We start from the raw sequence: 18,399 nt of genomic DNA on the forward strand, positions 1-18,399 counted from the left end.
ATTTGTTGAAGCAGGTTTTTTAAAGAAAGAATGCTGAAACTTGGAATTCAAATTGTGCGGTTTTACTGCACTTCCACAAGATCCACAGTGATTAGAACTGTAGTGTTTAGTGCAGTATGGAAATATTATTTCCCATCTTTCTTCCATTATTTTCCTGCTATTACTGTGTTACATATAATTTGTGAGTGACTGTTTTACAACTACATAGAAAATCTGTGAAGCCCTATGCTTTTTGAAAATGCGTCCATGTCTTAACGCTGACAGTTCCGCAGGTAGGATGTGGTGTACTTAACTGTTATCATTCCTCTACCCTAAAACCCTGTTCTAAAACATGATAGAAGTGCTGACTCAGCATATCTTCTCAACATGCTTCTCTTTCCCAGAATCTTATTCCAAGTAAGCATCACTGCGCTGAGTCTTCTTTCCAAGTCAATAGGCGTGGGATTCCATTGCAGGTTTAAACAGTAAACCATCAGAGCTGTGATTAATGAAAGCTGGTTCTGTGCCTGACTGCTTTCTGTACAAACCGTTGTTCAAGGACCCTTAGTTTGTTCATGGAAATCCTATGGCATTTCTTATTATAATGCAACTAATGATGGTACATAGAAGTCTCCAAAACAGCATTCCTGAGTGTATTCCTTCATCTGAGTGGTTAAACCACTAAACCGTGTTGGTATTTACTAAGAGGAATGTTCTCAATTTAGCGCTGCACTATGGGCTTAAAACATTTCCTTTAAAACCATAGTTTTGTGAGAGGCAATGCTAAATATCAGAAATTGGAGCCATTATACATTTTAAAACTCCTAGGTAACACTTTATAAGAGCTTATCATTAGCATCTATCTAATTATTTACTATTTTTTTAATAAAAATTGTGACTTAATATCAGGGTAGTAAAGTCCTGATGTTTTTAATAGGGCTTTTAATTTACTGTGGCTTATATGCTACTCCAGTCCAGAGGGACTCCAAGTGGGCTTACATTCCTTTCTTTCAGCAAGAAGATTAAAACAAAACAATATCACAAAAATACAACTTACAGTAGCGAGTACAATTACAAATAAAACTGATAAATTATAAATGCCAGATCCCTCTCAGGGCTTTCTTTAAAAACCAAGTTTTTATGGGCTTCCTAAAACTCAATAGGATGGGGGCTAGTCCAACCTTTGGAGGTAAACTGTGCCATAGAAGAAGAGTTGCAGCTAATAAGGCTTGACTCCTTGGGTCCTTCTTGATCTTATTGGATGGGAGAAGTCCTGTAGATATCCAGGTCTGGAGCCATGAGGGGCTTTAAAGGTGACAAGCAGCACCCTGAATTGCATTTGTAATCAATAGCTTTAGAAATTGGAGTATTATATGGGAGAATCTCAGCCCACCCATGTAAATGAATAATAAATGTACTATGCTATGTAAATGTTGTTAGGGTTATAGTATGGAATCTTACCATTTGTTTTTTATTTTTCTGCAAGATTTTTAATATTTGTCGTAAGGTGTGAATCAGTTTGCTTTATTGGGACTCTTGATATGGTGACTGCATCTGCTTAACTGTTTCTGGTTACTTTTATATCTCAAGTTTATCATAGTTGTGCCAAACAAGCTAACTTCTTGTACTTTTGCTTCAGGTTATACTCTCTGATGCTCATTCCTACCCGCTGGGGATCTGTGCCTGTAGCATTTATGAGGCATTGATGTTTAAGCCACTGTTTATGATTGTAATGCTGTTATCCTTACTTTGTCCATCTGTATGTGGTTGTACATGCATGTGGCTGCCTAAAGTTAAAAGGAAGTTTTACTTTCCCTTTTGTTTTTAATAAAACTTTTTTATACTTCCTATTTTTGCTTGCAACTCCTGGAAAAAGAAGTGGAGTTTCATATGTCAAAGCTACAAGCCCCAGGATGCGATATTGCAGATCTCCTCCTCCTCCATCCACAGTTTACTGGAATATAAATGCTCAGGTTATGAGTTGCCTTATCTCTCGCACAAACCAGCATTAAGCGGAAGGATTCCACTGCCCCCCAGATAAATGGTGGCACTGGAAGCAGCAGCATTACGAAGTAGCCGTGCCACAGCAGGAAGTCAGGACTAAAAGAATGAGCAGGGCGAAAGGCCTTGTGGCAGCAGAGGGGCAAGAGTCCTTCCTACCTTGTGTCCAGTAAAGGTACAAACAGCCCAACTTTTTTCAGCCTTCTCAGTTACAACAGGCCCCCTTCAAATCATTTTTTGACCTTTTGGGAAGATCACAAGGCAGATTCATTTCTTAGTGACCTTCCTGCTTATTGTAAATACATTGTATTGAAATTGAAAAAAAATCCTGAATCAGCTTTTTAGGTGGCATTATATTCTGCATAGACTGTCTAAAAAGCTAAGATGTGAGTAGCAATGCTACTATAAGGAGGCATATTTTGGCCTTTTTTTGTTTCTCTAAATGTGTATTTATTTATTGGCAGTTCAAGTTAATTTTAATGAAGTTTTTCCCCCCCAGAGGAAATTGGCATTTTGATGGAGCACAGAATTAAGTTAAAGTTATGCTAGTTTCAGACTTCACACATACAGAGCAATAAATCTCAATACTCCACACACTCAATCCTGTATTCAGGAACTTGATTAGAGTAGAAATTTGACTCATACAATTTGTATACTGCAGATACGGAAGAAGTCATATCCAGAACATCTGCTTATTGCAGAATACAGAAGTCAAGCGCACGCTCTCGTGATATATATCTGCTCCACTGTTTAAATTCCAGGCCTTTTCCTCTTGCCTTTTTGAATCAACAGACTTTTAGATTGTTCTTTTCCTGGTCTTGTGTCAGAGGCATCTGCTCAGAATTCCCTTTGGAAGTTTAGGCATCTTTATTTTCTTTTTCTAGTAAAAAAAGGGAGAAATACTGTAGTTTTCACCCTGATATTGTTACAGGGTTTCTTTTCATGTGGGCACATGGCTGGGGGTGGGATGTCTCTGCAGTCATATTAATTTTTAACAGCTGACTAGTTAAGGAAATGGTGTTATATTTTGCAGTTGCTTTTACTGGTCAGTAGCATTTTGAATGTTTATCCTAATCGGGGCATACAAATGAAGGCATACATTTGGAAAATGTGTCAATGGGAAAACATACCAAGTTCTTGATCAACATTTTTGTTTGATAGCTAGAACTGCATTCTCAATCCATCTGGTTTTGTTTTAGTATTGGAAGATAGAAATAATATCTAAGCTAAGCTAAAATTAAAGTCTAGTTGTAGACTGGAAAAACTTAAATGATGCAATGTTTACTGCTTACAATAAACATCTTTTTTTATATTTTAGGCAAAATCGTGCATCTGTCATATGTGTGGTGCCCATCTGAACAGACTTCATTCTTGCCTGTACTGTGTCTTCTTTGGCTGTTTTACAAAGAAACATATTCACGAGCACGCAAAGGCAAAGCGACACAACTTAGGTAAGTAATTATCCTAGATTCTTGCACTAACGTTTAATAAGGCAAGTTCTTTACAACATGGAAAATACTGCAGTTAGATTGAATAAAGACAGCTTGTCTCTTCTGGCTATGGAGAATATTTGATATAATCCATGCAGGAATTTTTTGTTTTTTTAGGAAAAACTGAAGTTACCCTGTAATTGTGACCATGATTAATTGAGGCTAAATATGTATAAATAACCAAGGAGCAAATGGAAAGAAAAGTGATGTTTAGTTTCTGATTTTTATGTTCTCTACTTTATCATCATAAAACCATTAGAAATTATGGGAAATGTTGTGATTCCTAAAGATTCCAGTTGTAAGAGCTCTTTTTGTTTTAATAGAAAATAGAGAAACTGAATACAACTCTAACTTGAATGGAATTTGGGTATTTATTAAATGATGCAATTTCCTGTCTAGAGTCAAGTGGCCTATAGCAATTTACGTTGGCAAGTTTAAGATTTTTTTAATGTCTAAAATTTCATTTATCTGTAAAGACATGCATATTTTATTGAGTTCACCTAGAGCCTTTCCTCAAAGGTTTCGTATTAATCCATCTATGATTTGTGTATTTTGTAACTGCTGCATTTTGACTGAAATAGAGATTTAGCTATAGAACTTCCTTGTAGGTTTCTTTTTATTGTTGTGTATTTACTTTGTTAGCCTCATCTTCCTGGATTGGCAGATGCTCAGCCTGATAGGATTCAGCCAACAGTATGTCATCTTCTTATCCATGTCTATGCAAATGCCCTGCTGTTTAAATGATTATATATAATTCCTTTTATTCTTGACCATTTGGAAAGTCTTAGAAGCCAAGAAGCCTGAACTGTTCATCCACAGGTTCAGATACTTAGTGCGTTCTGTATTGGAGAGTAAGTCCAGTAAGGGTTGCAATGGCAGCCACCGTATCTACTTACTCTGAAGTTGCTGCTGCCACCGCCGCTGCCCCTCTGCTCCAGCCAACTGCTCTCTGACAGGCTGGGAAACCCCACCCCAACTACAAAATTGCCGCTGCTCAGCTCTGCTTCCAGTTCACTCTCAACTGGGCATACCTCAGAATGAACAAAAATTATTCTTTGAAGCTCTTAGTGACTCTGCTGAGCTAATATCAGTCTCCGTGGAGACAAAGAGAAATTGAAACTCCAGGGACCAAACCGCACATCATTAGCAGCCGCAGTTACATATATTTGCAGAATGAAGTATTTGCATGTTCTGGCAGCTAGTGGTCCAAGAAGGAAGGAGTGAACAGAAGCATTTGAGGGATCTGCCACCTTGTGATACAGTGGTTGCAACTGGCAACCTTCCTTCGTAGTCCATAAGCCTTGGGCTCACTTTTTTATATTATGAATTGTGTTTTGTGTTCTTCCATATGTAAATCATTTAATTGGGCTGGTGTTGAACCTTGCAATAAACACTCTTAAATCTCCTGATCTCTGTGGTAGCTGGAGTTTAACTTTGGTAAAGAGCTCACATTTTCTGGTTCTGGTAGCTCTTGCTCCATCATCCCTGAACTGTGGAAAGTATTATCTATGGTGTAATTCTCTGAGCAGTATAGAAAACAAGTTTGTCTTGTTCAGATGTTTACCTAGCCATATAGATTAACTGTTCACTGTTCAAATTGTTATTGGAAAAGTTATAAAAAAGGGAGAAGAAAATTGAGCTCATGAGGCACAAATGTTATGCCGTTATCACATTGTTATAGCTCCAAAGGCATTGTCCTTTGGAAAAACAGGCCATTAGCTTCCTTGCCTTTCAGCAGGACCTTAAAACTTGCCAACAATAAGAACCTTAATCCTGAAGGAATTCTGTCCGTGTTTCAGACATAAGCATCACTTATAATCTCTGTAACTGTCTGATAGCAAGCGAAGTCATGTCAGATATCTCTACCTCTTTTCAACACAGGTACTGGGGCTCGGATGCTAAATTTGGAGGTGGGAAGTTAAGATTCCAGTCTCTACCCAACTGTGACACTTGTGAAATAGCTTCAATTTCTCACCCACTAGTGAGGAAGAACTTTATTCGTAGTTCTTTGGAAGAAAGGGCAAGGATAGGTAGTCCTTGCTTAGCAACCCTAGCTGGGACTGGAATTTCCATTGCTAAGTGAAGAGGCCATTAGGCAAAATACCACATGACCACACCGCTTAGCAATGGCAGTTACGGTAGTCCTGGTTGTGGTTGTTAGGTAAGACCCTCACACTTCTCCTGCCCTGCGCAAACTGTCGGCTCTGCCCCGCTATCTCCTCCCTGGCTGGGTCTGGCGAGCTCCCTTCGGCAGAAGAGGCTCTGCTGCCCTGCTGCACTTGCCTCTGCTTCAGCTCCTCCCTGCCTGTCTCCCCCATCTCTATTCTTTTGGCCCCCCCGCACACCGCTGCCTACCCCCACTGCCCCAGCTGACCTTCACCTTCTTCCTCCTGCTGCTGGCGAGGCATGCTCAACTGAGGCAGCCGCTGGCCCTTTGCAACACCTCACGAGGCCGCTTCACAGGGTGCTGCGAAGGGCCAGCGGCTGCCTCGGCTGGGTGCGCCTCACCAGCAGCAGGAGGAAGAAGGTGAAGGCGAGTGGGGGGAGGGCGGGTGGGCAGGGGTGATGGAGTACAGGGTGGCCAAAAGGGCAGAGATGGGGAGATGGGTGGGAGGAGTTGAAGCACACCCTGCGATTGCCAGTGTGGACTGGCTGCCATGTCCCCAAATTTTGATCACATGACCACAGGGGCACTGCATCGGCCATAACTTCAAAGAACGGTCATAACAACCATTTGTTCGGCGCCATGATAACTTTGAACAGTTACTGAATGAATGGTTGTTAAGTGAGCACTGCTGCAAGAAGCCACCACTATATTCTCTGTAAAAGATCGCAGTATTGTTAATATACTAACCATATAATGTAGATGACTAAGCTTTGCCAAAACAAACTAGCCCAACGGTAGGCTTTTCAAAATCTGTCTTATCTGCGTCCTGATGTCTCTAAGGTGTAACTGGTTTCCAGTTGAGGAACTGAGTTAGGAGTGATCCCATTCCTGGCAGGTAATGGCTGGGATGCATACTTATGGAGGAGCGAGCCCAGGTTGGACAGGAAAGAGCACAAGCAGTCTTTCAGTGATGGGGGTGTTGTGTGCAGGCTGAAAAGGTATCATAAGAGGCCATCCCAGGGGTTGCTTCCAGAAGGTCAATTAATAAAACAGTCTAACCCCTGCTAAAGGATCCAGTTTGATGCAAATTAGGGACTGATCATCCGGGATGGTTTGTGTAAGAACCTTTATACAAATATAGGCACAAAAACTGGCTGGGTGACCTTGGACCAGTCATTCCCTCTCAGCCCAACCCACCTAACAGGGTTGCTGTTGTGGGGAAAATAGGAGCAGGAAGGAGTATTAGGTATGTTTGCTGCCTTGAGTTATTTATATAAAAAAAATAACAAAGGCAGGATAGAAAAATAAATAAATAATAAAGATACAAATGTATATACATATATACCCACACATGTATGCACACACACACACATAGAAGGGAATGTTTGTCAGTGAATTCTGTTACAGATCGTACACTTCACACAGTGATTATGTGATTTGATGGTGGATATGTAATAGAATATGCTTCTGTTGCCATTTTCACACTGTTAAAAAATCTTCATGAAGAGATTTTCTTTTTGCACTCATTTTATTATAACAGTCTGTATTTTCAAATGTCAGTTACACCATTTTTATACTAGAGGGTTTTGTGGTAACTGACAACGCTGTTTTTTTAAATTTCAAATGTAATTGCAAATATTGCTTTCATTTGTAGCCAAGTTGCAGAGTAGAACATACATTAACAACTACAATAAACACTCAGTTTTTAACATATCTAAAGCTTTATTTTAGGGTATGACATTCAGATAATCACTTTGTAAGGCTCTTGACATTGATCCACCCACTGTGTTGCTATAAGAACAGTTAACTTGTATGGGTTATATAAGCAAGAACTGTATTCTGTGCAATGTAGTTAAAATGGATGTTTTTCATTTTAAAAACCATTCCTATGTTCTTATTATCTGAAGAGAAAAGAATGTACGTGCATGCAGTTAAGATACATAAGCATTCCCATTCATCTTTCACATTCATGAACAGCTTTACCTGTTAACTCTAATGTGTACAAGTTACTTTGTAAGCAGAAGCAATTCCATCTTGGTACTCACAAAGATGTATTTTACAAAAATTAATCTGCTTTAAAGCTAAACTTTATACTGAGTCACAGTTATTGGATGAACAGTCTTTTCACATAACAAATCTGCACAAATCCACTATGAGACACAGCTGTCAGTCCCGCTTCCTGTTCCAGATACCTTAGTAAGTCTCTCAGTTAACGATGGAAACTACTTTTATAAAAGTTCCACTATCTGACATTTGGATTTCCAGTTTAATCTAGTGGAGTTAATGATTTCATTTTCAACAGTGGAGTAGAACATTGGGTTGTAAATTGTGATAGAACAGTGTTAAGTAGCAATTTGGCCTGTGGGAGTTTTGAAATCTTTGTTCTTCTTTTTGTATGACTTAGTAGAGCATCAGACTCAGGCAAATTAGTATAGGGAAATGATGCAAGATCAGAGTTGTGTGCCTTAATTCGTCTATGTTTCCAACATCATCTATGCAACTCAACAGTTGAACAATGAAAATAAGTGTATCTTCATCATAAAGAGGGTTTGTTCAATCTTATTTTAAAATTCAGTAACTGTTAGCCTTTCCTGATGTAAATAGGTTTTCAGTTTTGTTTGTGTTAGAAGACACAAAGAAGCTCATTAGCAAGCTGGAGATCTGTCACTTATAAGAATACAAGAATAAGCAGCAAATTTTGAAGCTTACAGAAGTTTATTAAATATAGACTTCTTTCCAAAACTTATTTTACCACTGAGTTAACTCTATATTTTATTCAGTTTTCCTGTATCTTCATGGATTTTTTTTTTTTAGCCTTATAGTGAAGAATGAGCTGTTTTGCTTTCACAAACTGCATTGTGCATGCTTTCCAGTTGCCTTTAAATACATTTTAGGCTCTGGAACGATTATGTTTTGATGGGTGGGTTTTTGTGTGTGTGTCTCTAGCCTTGATTAGCAAGCGTGTGGCTGCATGTTGGGCGATAGGTGTAGATCCTCAGAGCATCACAGATCCTTGCAGTGCACGTACTGCATCTGGATTCTTTAAACAAGAATCCAGATGGATTCTTTAAACAAGCCGGGTGTCCTCCAGATGTTTTCTGGTACCCTTGCCCTAGTTATTTATGGGAAATAGAACAAAAATATTGGGGAGGGGTGCAAACTTCGTTATGCCTGGCTTAGTTTATATGCTTTCTGGCAACCACTAATTTATCTAATTAAAAAATGAAAATTTAAATTCCAAATTTGTCAGATTGCAAGTGTATTCAGTATATATTGCAGCCCTGTGTAGGCGTATAAAGATCACGTGGAGGAAGGTGTTTTACTGTATCTGCCAGCCTGAAATTGCATAGCTTCATAGATCTGGTACGTGTACCATTCAGGACTATCAGACAATTCTTGATTTAAAATATTCCAATTTTTAGAAATTTCAGATTTAGCCTTCTGACATAGCTAGAAACAGTACAGCCACTATTTGTATCTTTCCTGAACACAATGGGATTTTTTGAGGCTTGCAGAAACAGCTATGTCCATGCACAAAATAATTCTATACAAGGCTCTCTGCTCATTTCTTACTACGTGTAGGCTGACGAGCATAAAAAGTGACATAGAATCGATTTTCACAGGGAATGTGAGGCTGTGCTGAGAAATATTTTCATATCATTGGCGGTGTTGGGGATTCATACTTAGGAATCTGTGATGAAAACATTTTAACCTGGAAGATTTTAAATGCTGTTGTTTGTCTGAGGCAATAGAAATATAGAAGTCATTTGTTATGTAACAATAGTCCAAGTTTCTATTTTTATTTTTATTCTCCCTTCAGTTAATAAGGAGAGGTTAATTATCGACAATTAATTCTTGGTTTTTAATTTTTTAAAAATGTTTCTCTTTCCCCATCCCTTCTCCTTCTGCAGCCATAGACCTTTTGTATGGGGGTATATACTGCTTTATGTGTCAAGATTACATATATGACAAAGATATGGAACAAATTGCCAAAGAAGAACAACGGAAAGCTTGGAAGCTACAAGGTTTGGTTTTCTTTAAGTATCTGCCTGAAAGAGGTTTTCATTTCAAGTCATACCTGGCCCTTCCATCCTTGTAAAGGTAGTCCAGTAAGAAAGCATTAATGAAAGTTTTGGGAGAAAGAGAGAGATGTAGAGATTATTCCTCTTCAGGAGCCAGGCTTAAATCAAACACCTCACAAAAGCATAGCCAAACTGAGTTTAAAAAGAATATGTCAGTAATTTCTTCCCTTGTGATTGTGCAGCGTTAATGATAAGCAGAGTATTCAGATCTTTTTTGAACATAGTAGACAAGAAATCTGTATTCTTCATATAAAATGCCACGCTTTCCCTATGCAGTTACTTCCTAGACTGTGCCAGCTTAATGAGTATTCACTTTGTTTACACATACAGTATGTATATATGTAGATATTGACACACAAATATATGTACACACTTTTGTTTTATTATTCAGCTTGCTTTCCCTATTTTTTTCTTTTTTAGCCTTCACCCCAACAATGATTTCTCACTACCAGTGTACAATGACAGGTAAGAAGTGTGAGCTGGTGAAGCATTTCATTAGCAAGCGTCCCTTTGCTGACTATCTGCCATTTTTAGGCAAGAAACATAATTCGCAGTGTTTTCGTATTGTAAGGAATGTATTTCATGATCCAGGAAATAATACATTTTGCATGACCTTCCTGTAGCTGAGTTGCTGCTCCAAAATATTCCCCTTTTCTTTTCAAGGCAATTTAAGATTGAGAAAAACCATCCTGTCTATTTAGAAGGAATTGCTCCATTTCTGAGTGGCTGTTGAAAATAGGTATCAGCCACTGTGTAATCTCCAGCAAGCATTTTGCTTCTCATTTCTGGAGTAGCTCAATCAAAGGAAGGGGAGGGATAGTGGATAGTTCCAAGGTAGCCAAACCCTTCACCGACATGCGAAATGGTGCTTATTAATCCAGAAGCAAAACAGCTACATGGAACAGAAGCTGTGGACCTGTATAGCTTGGGATTGTTATGCAGAGCCTAATGTGCATCTAAAACTGTAGAAGTCTCTGTAGCTTGCATACAATTTAAGTTTGGAATCCCCCAACATGCAGATGTTGGAATTTTCTGATGTTCTTTTTGAGTACACTTTTCCCCCTTTCCAAGGGACATAAAGAATATTTTCTTTCTATAATGATGATGATGGTGAGTTGAGAATGCTCCCTGTTCAGACAACAGAATAATTAAGCTGATCTCTCTCAGTTTCAACGATTACACCTGCAGTGTGTGAATAATGTAACTAAGGTTGTACTACTATAGTGAGTCTGGACAAGGATGTATTTGTACATCACACTAAGCTTGGCTTGTTTAACTGTGGTTTTCTGAAGACACACTTGGCTGTGTTTTCACTTTGAGGTAAGCCATAAACTATGGTTTACAAACTCCAGTGAGCCAAAACCAAAGGAACTACATTAGGGCTTAATAATGTGTCATATGAGTCAAACTTAATTGTATATTGAATCATGAATTCAATATTCTGGGTGGCAACAGCAGGTCTGAGGGATACATCTCTTGTCTTGCTACCAGTTCTCATTCTTGAGATGCCAAGATTGAGTCCAGGGTTGTCTGCATATGAAGTATGCCCTTTTATCAGTATAGTTTCTTCTCCTAAAAAATCTCAACTGTTTACCATGAAATCAGTCTAAATTATTATTCTTGCATTTCACTATTTCTTCCTGGAACTCAGATGGTTTGGGGAGGGATATCTTTTTTTATACTCACAACTTTCTGAGATAGTTTGGGCTGAGGGATAGTAACTTCATTTATTTAAACAATTTTATATGCCCGCCCATCTCACAACAGTGACGCTTTGCACTCATGTAAAATAGGTTTTTTCCCTTCATTCAGAAGACAAAAATTTAGCTGCACAGAATTCTTTGTATATTTCTCAGAAACTGTAAAAATATAGCAGTGCCCCTGATAGTTATTCTGTTAATGTTTTTTTTATAAAGCACTTAGGTGATGAATACTAAACTGATAATATTCTGCAAGTTCAAGTTTTTTTTCCTATTATGAAAAATTGAGTTTCTGTAAAAATGTTTTATGCTTTTTATAGCTATTGCTGAAAATTGGCATTGATACCTCCAGTATTTGAGAGTGAACCCTCAGTTTGCTGTGTAGGTTTATCTAGTAAAACAAGGCATTTTACATGAACCCTTTTCAGCCTGGCGCCTTCAAGATGGTTTGAACTAATATTCACATCATCCCCAGTTGGCATGGCCATTTTTTGGAGATGAGAGGGATTAAATATCAAAACATTTTGATGGCATCAGACTGGGAGGATTGCTTTAAGCCGTTAGAGGTGATGTATGTCTAAAGTTGAATAAAACATTTTTCTTCCTCATTAAAATAAATCTAGTTGATAATTATGTAAGTCCTTGTGTCGTAAATGTTTGTCCCCGTATTTAACTATGTGTCTTTATTGCTTGCTCCTTGCTTACCGAATCTTGTTTCTTCCATCAGCACTAATCCATACAAATATGTATGCAAATTCATCTTGATATGCCATGTCTGATACATGCTTACTGTCCATAGTGGATTGTTTGTATAGTTCTTGCCTTAAAATCTTCTGTAATCCACCCCTCTGGTTGATTGTGCTAAGTCCTTCCCTTCATGCCAGTTGTAGTGTAACTGCATGTTAGTTTTATAAGATTTCAAAAAGTTAAACCAGTAGTCCTTTGAAAGAGCTGATGGGTTTCCTGTTAAAAGTCAGTTTTGAAAAGCTTTGCTGAAGACCCCCCATCAGAGTCATTTTATTTGTCTATGTAACAGCGCCTCATTCATCATTGCAAATGAAGACTTAATACTGTATTTGTTTATAGTATTCCATGGAAATCTATTTTACCTTTATTTCCGGTATGGTATTTTTCTATTAGTGGTTAGGGTATTATGTTAGCAGTAATGGAAAAGCACAGGAGATTTGAGGTAAAGAGTAATCCCCCCCTTTTGTGTGTGTGTGTGTGTGTGTGTGTGTGTCTGCGAGACTGCTCTAGTTCTAAAAATCTAAGTTGTATAATGTTTTATCAGGGGAAGATCATTTACTTTGGAGCACTTCCCCCCTCCTCTCCTCTCCTCTCCTCTCCTCTCCCCTCTTCATTTTCTTTTCTATACCTGTAACTTGCATAGCCATGTATAGAATTGCATTGGTAGTTTATCGAACTGAAAATTTAAATGCACAATGGGTATCATTTTATTAATCTGTTTTACTAACAACATCTCTGATTGCAATAATAATTTATTAGACTCATAAGGCCACCAAGATGACCCATCTCTTCCCTTTCTTCAAATGGTTATCTTCCACTTCTCTTCCAAGCAGACTGAATATAAATACATATATTCTCAGTGGCAGATGACGGTCATCTGATTTTCAGCAACACCTTGTTAACTAAAATCGATAGCCAGGTTCCAAAGAGCTGCTTATACTCAGTTGATACGTAATTGCCCAGTGGAATACTACCTTCCTTTTCCTTTCAAACTATCCTTTGAAACTGTTCACTCTAAAAACAGTCTTGTCAGACACAGGAGCTGTTCTCTGAGGAAGATAAGCTTTGGCAGTCTCGCAGAATTAATTGCAAGGCTCTTTGGCTGTCGTCCTATATAATTTATGATCCAGATTGCAGAGACAGACTGAGGGGATGTTAGTTTTTACATACTGAGGAAATGTATGGTTTGGATATCATCCATATTGGTTCTACACATCAGCTTTTCAAAATAACGCATAGCTGTCTAATGAATTGGCTTATTTATTTTTGCTGTTGTCATCATATTTTTAAAATATCTCTGGACACAAAGGTCATGCTTCAGACATGGTTTCACTGACAGCATAACTCTCTTAACTCAAAAGAAAATGCTCAAACCAACCTACATGAAGGGCAATCTGCTATTGTGTTTTTTAATTTGAAGGTATTTTCATCCATTGTTAGGAATGGGAAAAGGAGGGAAAATTGTTACTTTAAAATAATTAGAATGCCAATACGGTATGAGCAGCACGTCTTGTATGTTTTTAGCACGTATTTGTGGGAACATATTTAGAAGGTCAGAACTGTAAAGTATAGCAAGCCACTGTGCTTTATATAAGGAAATGAATTTAGTGAATGGTGCAGTTTACATTGCAAAATATCCTTACAGCTACAAGCAGTCTTCTGAAATACGTCCGTATGTTTCTTTTCGTTGCTCAGGTATTGGAGAGAAGTATTCAACTTGGGAGCCAACCAAACGAGAGTTAGAGCTGCTTCGACACAACCCCAAGAGAAGAAAAATAACCACAAACTGCACCATAGGTAAGATAGAATTGCATTCCCCAAAATTCTACAATAATCTGCAGAATCACAGGTAGTCCTCGCTTACCAACCATTTGTTCAGTGACCGTTTGAAGTTGTGATGTTGCTGAAAAAGTAACTTTACAGTCCATGTACGACCATTAACATCCTTTGCAGCATCCCTTAGTCACGTGATCACCATTACAGTCAGTATGCATTGTCCTGTGCCTGACCTGTTTTTTTTTCTTTTTTCCCCCCTTGCAGAGCAAGAGATTTGAGAGAAATGGATTGCAAGAAAGCAAGCTGTTTGCTCTTCTGTACATTGAAAGCAATGCAATTGCACCAGCAGCGGTAAAGGGTCAGGCAAAGGAGAGATTGTCTACAGAAATCACTTGCTTTTTTTCCTCCCCTTCTCACAGAGTGGAGAGATTGGCGAGAAAGGGATTTCAAGAGAGCAAGCTGTTTGCATAGCATGCCCACGGCTCTCAGCCTTGAGCTGTGGTGTGATCGTATTGCTTTCAATGTGCACAAGACAGTAAGCAGGCACTGGAGCATTCCAAAGGGCAAGGGAGTGGTTAGGAGGTAAACCAAGGCCGAAGGTGTGAAACCGAGCACCCGTGTCTCTTTCCAACCGGAAAGCAGTTGCGGTCACATGATTTCCCACTTAGCGACTGCTTTGCTTAGTGGTGGAGTTGCTGTCCCAGTTAGGGTCATTAAGCAAGGACTACCTGTATTCATGCTTCATGACTATTTTGTGTACCAGTTTCTGACTTGTCCCATTTATTGCACGTTGACTTCCACATACCAAAATATTGAAGACCGTGAATCTCCACTGGAAACCTTCAAAGCTGGAGGCTTGGATATCATTAATACTTCCAAGGGAGCAAATTTTGCAGGCACAACTAGGGTCTAGGGAAGTATGGATCCATTGGGGAAAAAGTTCAAAAACTCCTTCCTTAACTTGTTTCACCTTTTGCAGATTCTGGTACCAGCAACATGTGCCAGTCCAAAACTGCAGAACCAAATCAAAGCATTTACTTACTCAAGGGCTGGAGCAAGCTCAAAGCTCCCCTTTGTTTATTTGTTTGTTTCCTTGAACATATAACAAGATTTCAAACAGAACTTTAAACGTTTTAGTTTCTTCACCTATCTCGTGAATCTGGCTGTGCCCTATTTCTGCTTTCAATTTTTTGTTTGCCTGCCTTAGGCTTATCTGAAAGCTAATTTTAAAGATGGTAACTTTAAAATGGTCAGGAAAAAGGAGATTGACATAAAAACAATGTTTCTGGTTACATTTACCTGCCTTGTCACTGAAACCCCTCTGCCTGACATCATTATAATACAGGCTCAGGTAATAGAAACAATTTTCTTTAAATTTCATGGTTCCATTATTTGTTAGGAAAAATAGTTAATGATTGAGTTCCCTCCTATTTTAACTACACTTGTTTCTAATCTTCCTGTTTCCTATCTTCACACTTTCTCCTTTCAAGTCTTACTCCTTAGCTTTTCTTTTTTACTTCTCACTTGGTGATACTTATTATCTTTTTCTCTCTTCTCTCTCCTTATTTTTTTAAGATGTTCATTTTATACTCTTTCTAAACAATAAACTATCTTTTCTTTGTTCTCTCATCTTCTGTTCAGTCTGACATATTTTCAGTTCTCAGATGGTTTGCTGTTACTTTATCAATGTAAGCATTCATTCCCAAGAAAAAGAATTGAAAAAAAGGGCAAAGCCAATAATTCTCTCCTCCCTCCCTCCCTCCCTCCCTCCCTCCCTTCCTTCCTTCCTTCCTTCCTTCCTTCCTCCCTTCCTTCCTTCCTTCCTTCCTTCCTTCCTTCCTTCCTTCCTTCCTTCCTTCCTTCCAAATGATTTCGCTGCTTCTTGTATTTTAATTTCTTTTCTCAGATATTGGCTCCATCCATCCACCCATCCACCCATCCATCCATAAGATACCTAATTACAAGAGCAACTCAAGGCTTCTCTCATATTTTGTCCAGTCTCTCTTGTGTTGTTCTTATTTTTCTGCATAACTCCCTTGTGGGCAGGGTGCGTCTTAACTCTTCTTGGGTGTAACTGTTGTTGGTGTTATACACTTTCAGACTACTGTAAGTAAGCTATACATACAAATTTGTCTCCTGCTTCTGCAACTTTGGAGTCTAGATACCGCAAAAGCACCACAACCCTGGAGTTGTGTAGATGTCAGTTCTGAAGAACTGAAAATTTAGAATGGGAAACAAATGTTGGAGAAACGCAGAGTCTTGGGGACAAAGGAAGTGGTGTATGAAGCTGTGTCTGTACGCTAACAATGATGAAAAGTTGGTGGAGAGGGTCCATTCCATATGCTACTAGTAAATTGTAAGACAGGGTTTTCTACAGTATGTACCACTATTGTAAGGAAAGTCCAGCTATGTGTCAACTCAGTAGCGCTGGACAGGATTGTATTTTGATAAGCTAAAAGTATGAGTAGGATCACTGAACAATGAAACAACTTTGTTTGATTTGTTGTCTGTTTTCACTTTTGTTGAAAGATTTTTAGTTCCCCTTAAAACAGAATCCCTAGACTCAGGAATGTTCCTGTATGTGTGTTGAGGTGAGAGGTCTGGAATGAAGAGGATAAGAGAAATAACAGTTCTACCCCATCCCTGGTAGCGAATACTCTGCTTTGGTTTCTTCTTGGCAAATAATTCCTGGCTTATTAGGAGAGAACAAGGTATATTTCCTAGATCAATCTTAACACTAAAATCTTGGATGGAACTAACCTGCTTTGTTTACTTGTTCACATTGGGTGGCCAAGCAGGAAGGAGTAACATGCTGCTCATTTACAATAAACTGGGATTCAGAAGAATATTGCTTTTTTGACATCTGAATATAGCCAATGGCTATCTGTCTCCTAAAAAATGTTTATTTTTGTTCATTGATATCTGTGCTTCTTACTGAATTCACTCAGGAATACACATTAGCAATCTAGCTGCCTTTCTCCTTCAACATTCTCCAGAACTAACTGGGTTTCCTTTAAAACTGGTTGAGTATTTCCCAGCAATTCAGATGTTTAGTAATATTAAATAAAAGCCTTCATCGTTAATCCTTTAGAGTATTTTGTGAGTGTCAAGAAGCATTTAATTTGTAGTCTGGGGTCTATAGGCATGAAATATCGGGTAGATTGTATATACCTATATTTTTAGAAAAATGATAGACATTACATGGTTAGACATATAGATATATTTCAACCAAATTTCTTTCTAATGCTGTTTTAAATAAAACTGACAATTGTAGGATAGGCAATTACTGTATGAGTAAAGGTCAGGAGGCAGGGTAGGAATACATAGATTTCACAGTAGAATTAAGTAGGTCATGGGGTTTTCTAGGGGTCATATACTAAATGGTCTGAAGTTAGGAGTGAATAGAAAGTTGGCAAAGTTTGTTGATAACACCAAATTTTTCAGGATAGTGAAAACTTAAATCGGATTGTGAAGAGCTCCAAAAGGATCTCCCCAAACTGGGTGAATGGGCAGCAAAATGGCAAATGCGGTCAATGTAAGTAAGTTTAAAGTGATGCACATTGGGGCAAAACATCTTAATTTCACACATAATTAATGGGCTTTAACTTCCTAATCAGCAGAGAGATCTTGGGATCATGGCAGACATGTTGATGAACACACTGTTCCAGCAATCAGTGGCTATAAAAAGGCCCATTCCCTGTATAGATTTTTACAAACATTTGAACAAAATTGTTAGATATTCTGAAAGATCTGTGGTGTGATCACTTGGAATATTATGTGCAGTTCTGACATACTTTCAGATTGGATTTGTGGAAATGGAAAAAGGGCAGAAAAGGACACCACAAATATCAGGAGTCTGGAACAATTTCCTTACAAAGAAATAAACTACGCATAGCAGCATTTTAATTGAAAAGAAAGATGAGTAAGAATGAGTATTCACAAGGGACAGATGTTGCATAGGAAGAAGCAGAGAAGTATTTCTTTCTTTGGTAAGAGTTTCATGCAGTGAACTGGACAAGTGCAAAATTCTGGAGTAAAATTGTTTTATAAAGTGCATATTGTTATAAACTACCAAGGGACGTTTGATAAATAGACAAATAATCCACATCATTTATCACTTCTGGAGGCCTGTTTACCACAAAACTCTGTTGATAGTATACTTCGTATAGAGCCGGGTATATAAAAGGATGCATATTGACTTCTGCTCAGGGCAGCTGATCTGCAGACTTTTAAAATAGCTTCTGCATATAACACTCTGAATAATTCCTGGCTTCTAATGCAAGATGTTTCTCTTCTGCTGTGGCATATCAACCTTATTCAGAATCAGAAGCTTGACAATGTTTTAAGTAGATTAGTTTTGAATGCTTTCTAATTAAAGGGAAAAGGGAACAAACAGGTTCATTCTTCTTTTTGTACTGTGTCTTATTCAGGCGATGTAAATGAGCACATCAGATTAATTTCAGATATCAGGGATATAAGCATGGTTAATGCTGGGTGTTGTGTGTATGTGTGTGTTT

At 38.3% G+C, this 18,399-nt stretch overlaps 1 protein-coding gene across 2 annotated transcripts in view; it reads left to right on the forward strand.

Moving 5' to 3' along the window:
* Window positions 1-18,399, forward strand: part of USP22 (ubiquitin specific peptidase 22) — a 63,607-nt gene that overhangs the window by 9,266 nt on the left and 35,942 nt on the right. Inside the window, exons 1-5 of one of the 2 annotated variants that reach the window (XM_063314798.1) lie at window positions 3,312-3,431; window positions 4,113-4,163; window positions 9,489-9,602; window positions 10,080-10,124; window positions 13,802-13,903. In XM_063314798.1, the coding sequence (XP_063170868.1) occupies window positions 9,524-9,602; window positions 10,080-10,124; window positions 13,802-13,903 (226 nt within the window). In that variant the 5' untranslated portion in view covers window positions 3,312-3,431; window positions 4,113-4,163; window positions 9,489-9,523. Of the gene's footprint in view, window positions 1-3,298; window positions 3,432-4,112; window positions 4,164-9,488; window positions 9,603-10,079; window positions 10,125-13,801; window positions 13,904-18,399 lie in introns of those variants that run through there. The other variant, XM_063314797.1, reaches the window with a different exon arrangement.

The sequence above is a fragment of the Candoia aspera genome, chromosome 14 (assembly GCF_035149785.1).
Source record: "Candoia aspera isolate rCanAsp1 chromosome 14, rCanAsp1.hap2, whole genome shotgun sequence".
NCBI lineage: Eukaryota > Metazoa > Chordata > Lepidosauria > Squamata > Boidae > Candoia > Candoia aspera.